Source organism: Aedes aegypti, unplaced genomic scaffold, assembly GCF_002204515.2.
Source record: "Aedes aegypti strain LVP_AGWG unplaced genomic scaffold, AaegL5.0 Primary Assembly AGWG_AaegL5_hic_scaff_2344_PBJ_arrow, whole genome shotgun sequence".
Lineage (NCBI taxonomy): Eukaryota > Metazoa > Arthropoda > Insecta > Diptera > Culicidae > Aedes > Aedes aegypti.
The window spans coordinates 1-13647 of record NW_018735866.1 but is presented as its reverse complement, the minus strand read 5'-3'; the positions used below and the strand labels follow the sequence as shown (position 1 = coordinate 13647).

The following is a 13647-nucleotide window of genomic DNA, read 5'->3' as shown; positions in this document are numbered from 1 at the left end:
CTTGCCGGATTTCTTCGCGGCCTTTCCGCTGGTTTCGGTGCCATCGTGCTGCTAACGTTGTTTTAGATTCCAAACGAAAACTGAAACTGATGCCCGACCAACCAGTCGGTTCTCTTTTATACCCGTAGAATGGTGAGCGCTGTTCCGCCCCTTCGCTTCGTTTGCTACTTCATCCATTTCGTTCGCACCATCCTAGTATGAGTGCAGCGCAGGGCTACGCATGTATAAAAGATACCCTCATCCGGTGAAATCACCATCAGTACCGCTTACGTACGCTTCGTGAACGTTTGTTTCTCAAGTCCACTCAAACTCAACCACAAAATGTCTGGCCGCGGCAAAGGAGGCAAAGTTAAGGGAAAGGCAAAGTCCCGTTCCAACCGCGCTGGATTGCAGTTCCCAGTCGGTCGTATTCACCGTCTGCTCCGGAAGGGCAACTATGCCGAGCGTGTCGGTGCCGGCGCTCCAGTCTACTTGGCTGCCGTTATGGAATATCTGGCCGCTGAAGTGCTCGAATTGGCAGGAAACGCTGCCCGTGACAACAAGAAGACCAGAATCATTCCCCGTCATCTGCAGTTGGCCATCCGCAACGACGAAGAATTGAACAAGCTGCTGTCCGGTGTTACCATCGCCCAAGGTGGTGTTCTGCCCAACATTCAGGCTGTCTTGCTGCCGAAGAAAACCGAAAAGAAGGCATAAGTTACACTGCGTGCATCAAACCAAAAACCGTCCTTTTCAGGACGACAATATCCAGCCACAGAGAGGATCGATGAAGAGATATCGGCCATATTATGACCATTTCTGAATCAATTCCTAGATTCCGCGGGGGAAACGTTTGGGCTTCTTAAATGTTCTGTTCGGGATACCTCGAACTTTCGATTTTTGGAGTTCAATTTGCCGAAACAGAAACATAAAACATTGAAACAGCCAGCCCTGCGTGAGCTGTTCCTGAAGAGAGAGGAGGGTAAACTGTTCATCCAGTTCCTGCCCCATTTTCTACTATCTACTGCTTGACAATAGAAGAGTTGATGAAGCAGGTAGTATTTAAAAAACTTATATTATTTATTCGAGGAAAGGCTATATCAGGAGCTCCTAATATTAAAGGAATCAATCAATTTCCAAACCCCACAATTATCAATTATAACTATCATAGGGGTGTGTTTCAAAGTAAACAAGCCAAAGATTACGTTTCAATCATACGGTCAAACTTTCAATGTTGGATGTTCGAGTTGTCTAGTTTGTAGCAACAAGGGGAGGCGAGCTGGGAAAGCTTCTGCATCCGGAAAGAGCATAAGAAGAAGGGGAAACATACGGCCGGTACCAGAGAATGAAGTCCGCGCTGGAGATGCACATTCAAAAGTGTGTGCAAAGCGAAGCATGAAGGGACAACTCGAGTTGTCGGTTGGTTGACGTACCTCCCTCATCAGTGTTGAGAGTATGATCGTTCGGTGGTAGGAGGAAGGTCAAGGGGCTTTAGGAAGTAATCGTTCCCCCAGGGGAACAAACAGTTTTAGGTACACTGAAGGGAAAATTGCTCACACAACTCTTTTAGGGAATGCTCTAGTGGCCCTGAAAAGGGCCGTTTTGTTGAGAATGGCAACTATAATGCAGACCGAATTTAAGCGCGTTCTCCACGGATACGGCGAGCCAGCTGGATGTCCTTGGGCATAATGGTGACACGCTTGGCGTGGATGGCGCAAAGGTTGGTATCTTCGAAAAGACCGACCAGATAGGCCTCGCTCGCTTCCTGCAGGGCCATGACAGCCGAGCTCTGGAAGCGCAGATCGGTCTTGAAGTCCTGGGCGATCTCACGAACCAGACGCTGGAATGGCAGCTTGCGGATCAGCAGCTCAGTCGACTTTTGGTAGCGACGGATTTCACGCAGAGCAACGGTTCCTGGCCGATAACGGTGAGGCTTCTTGACACCTCCGGTGGCTGGGGCGCTCTTGCGAGCGGCTTTGGTAGCCAGCTGCTTGCGAGGAGCTTTTCCTCCAGTAGACTTACGAGCAGTCTGCTTGGTACGGGCCATTGTGTTAGATGATGATTAATTTGCTTTCAATCCAAACGGATCAGTTGAAACGCAGCGACAGAATGAGGGTCAAAAAACCAGGCAGTCCTCTTTTATATGCTCATATCGATGCAGGCAACCAATCGGAAGCCACGGAAGAATAGAAAAAGCAAGAGAGGAAAGAAGAACTCAACCCTCGAGTGGGTATAAAAGTGGCCGCTAGTGTTTGGCGCAGCCATTCCGAATCGAACTGCCGTTGTGAACGGTTGCGTTGTCTTTTTGAGTTGCGAGACACAAGTTCGAATTCTCCCCCGTTCGTGTGCGAAGTGCACCTTTCGCGATTTCCCGCTCCCGCGACTGCTCTCCGGCGCTATCCTACCTCCTTGGGGTGGCTAGCCAAAAGGCATCTCTGCAAGCAGAGCAACCGCGGCCCATAGCGATGGGTCGCAACAGGAAGCAAAAGGCGGACTCCGCCTCGATCCCCGCCCCGCTGGCCGACAGTGGGCAGACCAGCGCGCCGAAACGCGCAAGAAATGAAGATGCCAACCCGGCGGCATACAGCAGGTTGCTGGCAAACAACCAGTTTGCCTCCCTGCCTGTGGACCAAGCCCCCCGGGCGCGAAGGTTCCCCCCTCTTCACGGCGTCGAAGGACCTCTCGGCGCTGCGATCTGAGCTAGCGGCCAACAACATCCGGCCGCTGTTCAAGCTGTGCCATACCGGCACCAAGATCATGTGCGCCTCCGGCGCCGATTTCGACAAGGCCGGCAAGCTGCTGAAGGCAAAAGGGGTGGAATACTACACCCACGATGCCCCCGGTAGCAAGCCGTTCAAAGTTCTCGTCCGAGGGCTGCCGGAGTTCACCCCGGAGGCCATAATCGATGAGATGAAGGCGGCTGGACTCAAGCCGACGAGTGTGTTCCCCATCCGCGAGCACAAGGAGGACGACAGCCGGGAAGCTCTACCTGGCCATTTGGAGAAGGGGTCACCACCATGGCGGGGCTGTCGAGGGTGAGAGCGCTCTTCCACATCGTGGTGGAATGGGAGCGCTACCGCCCGAAGAAAGCGGGACGTAACGCAGTGGTGGCACTGCCTTGCGCTCGGACACGGCCACGGAACTGCCACATGAAGCCCCGCTGTGGCAAATGTTGCCGGGCGCGCACGCCAACTACGACTTGCCAACCGATGGAGGGCACCGAGCCGAAGTGCGCCAACTGCGGTGCAAACCATGAGGGCAGCAGCCGCATCTGCCCCAAACGTGCGGAATTTCTGGCAATCCGCCAGCAAGCATCCGCGAAGAAGCTGGGACGGCAAGCCAGCGCCAACCACGCTCCACCGCTGACTGAAAGGGAGCACTTCCCGACGCCCCGCTACCAAGTGCCCAATCTGCCACCGCTTCAACCAACCCACCGGCAGGCATCCCGCCAGTCGGCCCCTTCCGTTCAGCATCGCCTCGCGGCCGCCGCCGCCGCCCCACCGGTGCAGAATGCGCCCCCTCCTGGATGGGGGAATCCTGGACGCAGTGTCCCCGGCACTCCTCCCTCCGACGACGGCTCCCTGTACACTCCGGAGCAAATGTTGGAGTACACTCCGGAGCAAATCGCGGCGTACTGCCCGAAAGCAAACCAACATCAACGACGGAACATCGGCGGCCCTAAAGCAAGACATCGTCAAAACTGACACGGCGGCAGGGCAGTTCATCCTGGCTGGCGATCTGAATGCAAGGCACGAGATCTGGGGAAACCCCCGGCGAAATAGGAACGGCCTCATCCTACAACAGGACCTGGAGGAAGGCCACTACACCATCCTGAGCCCGGATTCACCCACCCGCCTGAGCCGGTCCGGGGCCCATGCGACCATTGATATCTTCCTGACCAACATGGCCGACAACATCTCCCAACCGGTCGTTCACCAGGACCTGAGCTCGGACCACTACCCGGTGGTGGCAGAAGTTGGTTCCCTGGTCAACGGCATCGGGTCACCCGGCGCAACTACCACCGTGTCGACTGGGGCAATTCCAGCGGTGTGTCGACGCTAACATCCAGTACGAGGCTCCCCTGGCGTCCGCTGAAGACATCGACCGGCACCTGCAGAGCGTCGAAGAGGCCATCTCCGTGGCCCGAGAACAGCATGTACCAGCATCTGGTCAGGTGAGCAACACCCCTTTTCATCGATCGTGTTACCAAAGATCTCATTCGTTTAAGGAACACCAAACGCAGGCAGTATCAACGCTCTTGGTCTGCCTGCGTTGAAAAGCGAAGTCAATCGCCATATCCAAAATAATCAAGGCCAGAATGGTGGACCTCAGGAACGATGATTTTTCCAACAAGATCCGCTCTCTCCCAGATTGTGCTAGGCCATTCTGGAAGATGACCAAACTTTTGAAATCCAAACCCAGACCTATTCCACCGTTGATCCCATTAGACAACACCGACTCTGAGGATCGCTTGATAACCCTGCGGAGAAGGCTGCTGAGATAGGTCGGCATTTCGTCAGCTCCCACAATCTAGGGCTAGACCATTCCTAGCCCACACGACGCTGCTGTTTCCGAACACGCAGCTAACCTACACCGATCTCCCAACGACTTCTCGGAGGAGTTGGAGATCACTGCTGACGAGTTGCTGGCCTATCTCAAAACATCCAAAAACATGAAGGCCCCAGGTTTCGACAACATCCTGAACTTGGAGCTCAAGCAATTGAGTCTCCAGTTCTACCAACATCTGGCACTGATTTTCAATCAGTGCCTTCGACTTAGCTACTTCCCCTCGTCGTGGAAGTCAGCAAAAGTCATCCCCATTAAGAAACCTGGGAAGGACCCTTCCTCCCCCAAAAGCTATCGACCCATCAGCCTTCTCTCAGGGTTATCCAAAGCTCTTTGAAAAAGCGATCAACAGACGGCTGCTTTCGGCAGCCGATCAAAACAACATCTTGCTCGAGGAACAGTTTGGCTTTCGACGCGGTCGTTCAACCGTGCACCAACTGACTCGAGTAACCAACATCCTCAGGCGGAACAAGTCCCTTGCCAAATCCTCCGCCATGGCGTTGCTCGATGTTGAAAAAGCATTCGACAACGTCTGGCACGACGGCCTGGTGTACAAGCTGCACCGATACAATCTTCCCACCTATTTGGTGAAAATCATCAAAAACTATCTGTTTAACAGGACGTTCAGGGTTTCCCTTAATGGAGTCAACTCAGACCCTCACAACATCCCCGCAGGTGTCCCACAGGGCAGTATTTTAGGTCCCCTACTATACAACCTGTTCACCTCGGACATGCCTCAGCTCCCTGAAGGCGGCTCTCTGTCACTGTTCGCTGACGACACATCAGTCGTCTACAAGCGGCCAGATTCACGAGAGCACTAACATCTCGACTCCAGAGAGGCCTGAACGTCTTGTCAGATTATTTGAACAGCTGGAAGATCTGTATCAACGCAGCGAAGACCCAGGTCATCCTCTTCCCCTATTCCAAATCCCCCAGACTTGTTCCGGCTGAGGATTGTAAAATCACCCTCGGTGGATCAACGGTGGAATGGTCTGATGCAGCCGACTACCTTGGGCTAACGTTAGACAGCAAGCTTCTCTTCAGACAGCAGGTTGACAAAACGGTCACTAAAAGCAACATCTTGCTCAAAGCATTGTACCCCCTGATCAACCGGAAGTCAACTCTGTCTCTGAAGAATAAGCTTGCTGTTTACAAAACAGGTCATTCTTCCAGTAATTGAATATGGCGTACCAATCTGGGAGAGTTGCGCTAAAACCCACCATCTGAGGCTCCAGAGGACCCAAAATAAGTTCCTCCGGATGATCCTCAATAGTCCTCCGAGAACGAGGACAACCGAGGTCCACCGTCTGGCCGAGATCAAACACTAGAGGAGCGCTTTGGTGACTCGATCGGCAGATTTAGGGCTCGTTGCCATCAATCGGACCAGCAGGTCATCCGGGACCTCGTTCCCCCCTAGGTTATCAAATTTTTCTTGTAGTGTAAATAGTTAGTTAGGTTATCAAATTCTCTTTTTATAAAAATTACCAGAGCCCATAAGGCCAAGAAAAACTAGGGTAACACCACAATATCAAAACCAGCCAAGCAAAAACCATTACAAACAAAGTTGAAGGACCCCTTCGGGTCAAACCCTTACATGTAAAAATAATTTTGTACAAAAATCCAAAATGAAAATAAAATGAATTTAATGAAATGAAATTGGCGCAGCCATCAGTTCCAGTACTACCGTCGTCGAACACAGAACCAAATTCATCCAAAATGACCGGCCGTGGCAAGGGAGGCAAAGGACTCGGAAAAGGAGGCGCCAAGCGTCATCGCAAGGTTTTGCGTGATAACATCCAGGGTATCACCAAGCCCGCAATCCGTCGTCTGGCTCGTCGTGGAGGAGTCAAGCGTATCTCCGGACTTATCTACGAGGAAACTCGTGGTGTGTTGAAGGTGTTCCTGGGAAAACGTCATCCGTGATGCCGTTACCTACACTGAACACGCCAAGCGTAAAAACCGTTACCGCTATGGATGTTGTCTACGCTCTGAAGCGTCAGGGACGCACCCTGTACGGTTTCGGAGGTTAAATCGCATTCCAAAGTTTCGCTCTTCAAAACGGCCCTTTTCAGGGCCACCAAACACACTCATCAAGGAGTTGATACGACAAATGTTCACACACTAAAAGCAAGGGTAATCTAATGGGACAAGCACTACACGCTTTTGCAGTCCGGCGGTGGCGTGGCTTGGGGAGAAAATTCTCGTCTCCGATTGGAAGACACCATAAAATGCCAATATATATATATACATACATAGTCTAGTCTAGTCAGCACTGTCATTTCCCGGGGTGGCACTACTGTTGTTACTTACTTGTTGTACTTCGGTCGGTTCGAAAACAACAACCGCTATGATGCCACGCCGGTGAAATCCAGTGCGTGCATCTTTCCATACCAATCTCACGTGCATGCATCTCAACTCCGGACTTCAGTGTCAGGTACGGAACGCTCGTCGTACCACTCCCTATTACCTATTACCACTCATCAAATTCCATTAGGATTGCGTTAGAACTTCTTAGTTTGCCTCGCTCGGTTCCACAATGCGATGGACGAACAAATATTTCATCATGTTCCACACTGTACCTTATGAGAAATGGATGCGGTTGCCAATCAATATTTACAAGCACTGGAATTGTGTTCGCGCACCCGAAACGAAACGAAGGGAAAACGAATCACCGAACCGGGTGAGAGACGGGAATTTGAATCCACCGACGGGAAAAAAACCGGGAATTTGAGAAGGTCACCGGGGAAAATCGTTTTGAACGAACATTTCCAAGCTTCGAATCTACAAACCACAACAAGCATTTATGACTTTGAACAAATCAGTTTCATTGAAATGTATTGAAAGTGGATGATGAAATGTCTACCGTAAAATGGGGTGTTTTCAAGCAACTTCTAGTATGTCAATAATTAAACAAAGGACAGCCCTACTACAGTAAGGACCCGATTTTGTCAGCCCCTCGATGAATTTTAGGCTGACCAAATCGGGTCATTTTATTTTGTTCCCGTTTTTCAAATTTCGACATGGTTACATGGACTTTTAAAGAGGGTACGTGGTAAAACATGACGATACCAATTTTTGACAAATCTGAAATTGGCTGACAAAATCGGGTCAGTACTGGATTCTCTCGTCGCGTGCCAAACACAATTATGAGGATCCTATGGCAGATTTCTGAGATAATCATGAAAATGTGTGATTTTTGACGTAACTGCAAAACAGGGTTGTAAAGGAATTTGACTTTCGCAAATGAAACCATATTTTGCCAACAACAAAACATAATCTTTTTGATCAATAACTTTGATGCTTTCATTCATTTTCATAAGTTATGCTCAACCTCAATCAGATAATACATCAATATTATCGAACTTGGAACTCCTGCAAACGCAAACCGTTTTCTTTTAACTGCTAAATCTTTCATAGTTATTAATCTGGAACTGTCAATACTTCGTAAAATTGTCTTGAATTGTTTTTGAGACTTAAATGCAACAGGATCATAACCTATATACCGTTAAGTCACCAGTCACCGTGCGGCCTCCATTCACCGTGCACATATACAAATTCCTACAGAATATTCATACAATTTTCACAAATCATTCTTTGGTCAGCAAAATAAGATAAAACTGATGAAACGAACTAGTTTTTGCCACAAATAATTTTTGAAAAACCTAGTTTATGTAGACAAAATCATGTGAATTCTGTTTGATAACGAGATATTGCAACAATCTTAGTAGAAACGCCAAAAAATCACATTTTTTATTTTAACGATAGAGTATGAAATTTTTCAAAATTTCAACAAGTTTTCACTGTGGATATTATTAGTAAGATGTATTTCATCGTATGAGCAATGAGATTTAATGCAAATTAGAATTTTTATTGTGTTTCAGTCGAAACCCAAATGCACGGTGAATGGATCCTTTTCAATATATATGGATCCTATTACCGTGTATAGTGTAAAAGGCATGAAATTATGCGATAATATTAGTTTATTGTTATGTCGTCATTAAACTACTTCATATTTAGAATTTAAGTGAATATGGAATGGTTTGGACAATACAGTCAAACCTCCTATAACGATTTTAATTAAAAAATAATAATTTAGCCAATTTTTAAACTTTGTATAGTTTTTATTGTAAATGAAGATTTGAATACTCTTAAAAATGAATGCGCACACTACTAGCAACATAGTTGCTCCATTAACAACGTTTCTTCAAGATACAAAATCAAATCATGACGAAAACTATACGCACGGTAAATGGTGACACATAGAACGGTACGAGGCGACCTTAACATGACATTTTCAAACATAATTTTTGACTAATTTTTTGTTATGCATCACTAGTTTTAGATTTTTCCCTGAATTATTATATAATTGCCCGCTACGTAGTGGTATTCTAGTACGCTTCAAATTATTTGGAATAGTTTTATATTTTTTTGAAGTGCAAATTTTTCTTAAATGCACGGTGAATGGTAGCTTGACGGTACAGTTAACTCTCCCTAACTCGATATTGAAATTGTCTTGAATTGGTTTTGATACTTGAATGCAACAGGATCATAACCTATATATTTGCATTTGCTTCTTTGAATGATTGTTCTCCTTCGTCTTCGAAAATAGCCCCTATTTGTTTTGCTGGTCTGCTCGATAGGTAGACAGTTTGACAGTTCGATAGGTAGATTTGGTTTCACTCTTCGCGCAACTCGGGTGCCTCTGAGAAAAAAAAAAAAAAAAAAAAATCCATATTTTCAGGGCTAGACATTTTAGTAATATTCAGTAACAAACAAAATAGTCCCCTTAACCTTTACAATGCAGTGTTACTTCACGGAACAAGCCTAAAGTATAATGGAACATATATCGGCATAAATCGAACGAGTTTTGTAACTTGGAAAAAGTAGTAGAAAAGATAATCCCCTAACACCCCGCTAACTTTCAAAAAAGAAACTTTTTCCATAAGAAATATTAAAAGGCGAAATCTAGATAACATTTTCAAAAGCTTTTGTCTGCGTTGTGATCTCAATTAAATATACTTATGTTCTGGGTTACTCACATAGTTTTGTTAATATTGTTTCATTGTTTTGTAGTTAAATCTTTTTTGCCAATAAAATTCTTTCAAAAATGGTTTGAATCGTTTTCAATATCTAGACTCCACAATACCTAATATTAATAGATATCCCCGATCACATAATGCAGCTCACAATCCTCCGAACAAAGCAAGCATTTCAGATGACTGATATATCGACTTCCGACGTTTTTGTGACTTTTCAAACTTGATGGAGAAGTTCAATCCCTTAAAACCCCACGAGTCCTTAACACCCCATTTTACGGTACTAACTTCTTAAAAAGGTTTCACTTTTCTCAATAATTAGCAATGTAGTACCAAACAATGTTTGTTTGATTTTTTGAGCTTGGCTCTAACTTTTTGACTCAAGAGTTTGAAAGAAAAGTTTACTAGCCTAAAATAATCTTGCCGAAAGTTTTTGCACTCAAACATATTGGATACAAAAAAAAATCCTAAGTTGTTGAATATTCATACCACAATAAATCCAGATTTCCTTGGGAACAGCATTTTAAGAGTTTCTAATCTCTCATTAGTTAACTAATCGATTACAAATTGAATAGGTAAGGTAGATGCTGCTACATGTGTGGTTTGTTTTATTTTTTTTAATTCACCCTAGATTTAATTACTTTAGAGAAACATCAATTTAATGAAACACTGATTTATTTTGGCATCTGGAGTTTGGCATCGGCCAAATTATCTGAAACTCGGCAGTAAGACGCACTTGAAGAGCATAATGTTGATAAATAGCAGTCAAGGCCTTCCTTAGTGTAGTGGTAAAGTCGGTGGCTACAAAGCAAACCCATGCTGAAGGTGTCTGGGTTCAACTTCCCAACAAGCCATGTGAGCAAAATGGTCACATAAAAAAATAAAGTGAGAAGCCGGCCAAGAAAAATGAGAAGAAGAAGAGGCATTCGCAAAATCCCATGTGCGAAATAAATCAAAAGAATGAGCACAAAAAATTTTGATAATGAAGACGCGTTCACTCCAACGGAAATGCTCCACGTGTAGTAACAGCGGCGGAAGTAATTTACCGGTTTCAATTTGAGTGTCAGGAGCTCAGGGCCAAATTTCGAGCCGCAAATTTTTCTCGGTGCACGCAAGCAAATGGCGGCGGTGCTCACTCTCTTTCTCTCGTACCCAAACTGCGATGGGGGGATGTGAGGCGTTCGATTCGCCAATCACGCTTAAAATCAGTTACACTGTATTGATTTGCTCTCATCTTTGGAATAGTGGAACAGCATTGGATTACGAAAATCAAACATACTGAGCAAGGTCGACCCATTGGCCCCGAAAGATTGAGATTTTCAGAAGCCAATCCCTGGGCTTAGTATTTTACTGCCAATTAACTTAATTTGCAACATCCACAAGAGTAATTTGATTATTCCGCAAGGAAAATAGTGGCAGTTCGCTCATACTGGATCAGCTGTCAAGATTACTTTGGTTATTAGCAGCAAACTGTACTTGACCGCTCTACTTGGGATGTCGATACTCAGCCTGCCCAGTAGGTCCGGTACGTACGGACCTGTGAACTAGACTATCGAAATGCATACATTTTGCATTTTGACATACGAACGCTTTATGTTTCGTTTTAGCATCAACTCACATCCAGGCGTCGGTAGGCGCGTGGTGTACGCACAGACCTAACGATCGCAAGGTCCTTGGTTCGATTCCAGGTTGCTGCGAGAAACATTTTTTTGTTGCCAATGTTTGGTTTCATAAGGCAAAGCTATGAATTTCAACCCGATTTATTGTGGCGAATTTTCATAAGTGCATCCAATGTATTTCGATAGTCCATTTGCCTGAGTGTATTAAAAACGCACGGGCCTATCGATCGCAAGGTCCTTGGTTCGATTCCAGGTTGCCGCGAAAACATGTTTTGGTTTCACAAGGCAACGCTACGAATCTCAACCCGATTTAAATAAGGCTCCCCCAAAACTACGCGACTTTTTACGGCGACAGCGACACGATTTCGTTGTTGTGTCGCTGCAAGCACTCTTCTATGGAACCATCTTGACTGACACGACGCGAATCGCTGCGAAATCGCGACGTTTTTTTGTCGCTGTCGCCGTAAAAAGTCGCTTAGATCTGGGGAGCCTTTAAGTCGATAGACTTCTTCAAATCCTTGAATCATTCGAGTGTATCAAAAGCTGTTCCTCTAGTGGAGGTTTTGCTTTGGGTACGGATGCACCGCTACAGTGAGTGCCAGCCAGTGCTCGCCTACCTGTCCGGGCTTTACAGTTGCTGGCAGAGAAAGGGGTGCATGATTGGCCAATTTTATTGATTTGCGAAAGGGTTCGGGAAGAATTCGCCATTCAGTGGCAAAGTGCACGTAACTTTTCGGGGGATTTATTTCCCTCTGGAAATAAATGGAAATGGAATATCATTGACTGTGCAACTCTTTGTTCTAAACTTGGATGGTAGTCCTGAAAAGGACTGATTGGATGTTAGATACTGTTTTACAACAGTACGGTTGCTGTCCCAAATTTACTTCTTGGCAGCGGTCTTCTTCGCGGCAGCTTTCTTGGCTGGGGCAGCCTTCTTCGGTTTTGGGGTCTTGGGCTTCTTGGCGGCGGTCTTGGAAGTTTGGTGGCCTTCTGCTTCGGAGCAGCAGCCTTCTTCACACCACCGGCCTTTTTGGCAGCCTTGGCACCAGCAGCTTTGGCTTTCTTGGCTGCAGCCGGCTTCTTGGCTTTCTTCTCGCCGGCTGGCTTCTTGGCCTTCTTCTCCCCAGCTGGTTTCTTGGTGGCCTTCTTCTTCTCTCCGGTAGCCTTCTTGGCCTTCTTCTCGCCGGCCTTCTTCGGTTTCTTCTCACTGGCGGCCTTCTTAGCTTCAGCCTTCAGCTTGAACGAACCGGAAGCGCCGGTGCCCTTGGTTTGGACGAACTTGCCCTTCTCGACGCCATTCTTCAAGGCCTTCTTGAGGAATGGGGGCAAGCTTGGCGACATCGCATTTGTAGTTGGCGGCGATGTACTTCTTGATGGCCTGCAGGGACGATCCGTTGCGTTCCTTCAAGGTTTTGATGGCAGCAACAACCATGTCGTTGACTGGGGGGTGGGTCGACGGCTTCTTCGGCTTGCCCTGTCCCTTGGGGGCCCTTGGCTTCTTGGTCTTGGCTGGCGAGGCAGCCGGGGCTGCGGCAGCGGCTTCAGTGGCAACTTCAGACATCTCGATAGGTAGCTAGAGTAACACTCACACGATGGCGATAGTAAACGAATGAATGACGGAAATTCTGGCAACAGTGCGGTGTTCGATTTCGTCGTCTGTGTTAGGGATGCAGACATGGTCGTCCACTGGATGACTGTTCGCGAAATATTGTACATATTTTTTGGTAACACCTTTTTAAAACGCATTTTTCCGGTAATCGCACTAAGTATTTGCCTGTCTAGTATGTCCGTTTGGTGAGTGCATGAGTCTCGCTAGCAGCCCGTCATCGCCACATCGGGCCGGTTTCGCGAGAAGCACCGCTGAGACATGTCTTTACAGCACCCGTGCGCCATATGGTGTGGCTTTGCTCGATAAAACAATCAATAGTAACTATTGAAACAATACCACCCTGCACGGCGGTGGTGAATTTGGCAACATGAATGGTTGCTCTTTGCGGTGACATGCGGGTATAGCCAGTATGCCGGTGTCTAATGGCCCCTAATGAGCCTCAAACAAAGTCATTCCCAGTGCCGACGAGCGATGTTACGCGTTTGGTTTTAGTAAACTTTGAACAATGTTAATTTGATGTTTTTCATCAAACATACCGAAAACTTGGGCTCGACTATGACGTCAGTCACACAAGTTTGTGCCATTTTGTCCGGAAAACAATGTCACCAAACACTAATCACCTTCCACCTGTGCACTGTTGGTTGGTCGAATGTGTGCAAATTGCTGGCATTGCCTCAGCCATCGGCGGCAACTGCATTGGAAAAGGACAGTGCACGTGCTACTATGGATCTAGCTTATCTGAGAATGTTTTACTTCAAGAAGCAAGCAAGCAAAGCAAGCACCCTCCCTGCGGTGGAATCTGCAAATGAGCTAGTGCGAAATCTGCCCGAATAGGCAT

General features: G+C 46.8%; 3 protein-coding genes and 1 pseudogene across 3 annotated transcripts; 2 read left to right on the top strand and 2 right to left on the bottom strand.

Moving 5' to 3' along the window:
• Positions 1-237: 237 nt before the first annotated feature.
• On the top strand, positions 238-738 carry LOC110681013 (histone H2A). The gene has a single exon (XM_021856778.1). The coding sequence runs from the start codon at positions 322-324 to the stop codon at positions 694-696; it is 375 nt and encodes a 124-aa protein (XP_021712470.1). The 5' UTR covers positions 238-321; the 3' UTR covers positions 697-738.
• An 822-nt stretch (positions 739-1560) lies between these two features.
• LOC110681012 (histone H3) lies at positions 1561-2221 on the bottom strand. Its single transcript, XM_021856777.1, has one exon. The coding sequence runs from the start codon at positions 2024-2026 to the stop codon at positions 1616-1618; it is 411 nt and encodes a 136-aa protein (XP_021712469.1). The 5' UTR covers positions 2027-2221; the 3' UTR covers positions 1561-1615.
• Positions 2222-6210: 3989 nt separating this feature from the next.
• On the top strand, positions 6211-6604 carry LOC110681011 (histone H4-like). The gene is given in 3 exon segments (XM_021856776.1): positions 6211-6450; positions 6452-6499; positions 6501-6604. Coding segments are annotated over 3 exon segments (312 nt in total). The 5' UTR covers positions 6211-6261; the 3' UTR covers positions 6576-6604.
• Positions 6605-12052: 5448 nt separating this feature from the next.
• Positions 12053-12919, bottom strand: LOC110681010 (annotated as a pseudogene).
• Between the last annotated feature and the right edge of the window lie 728 nt (positions 12920-13647).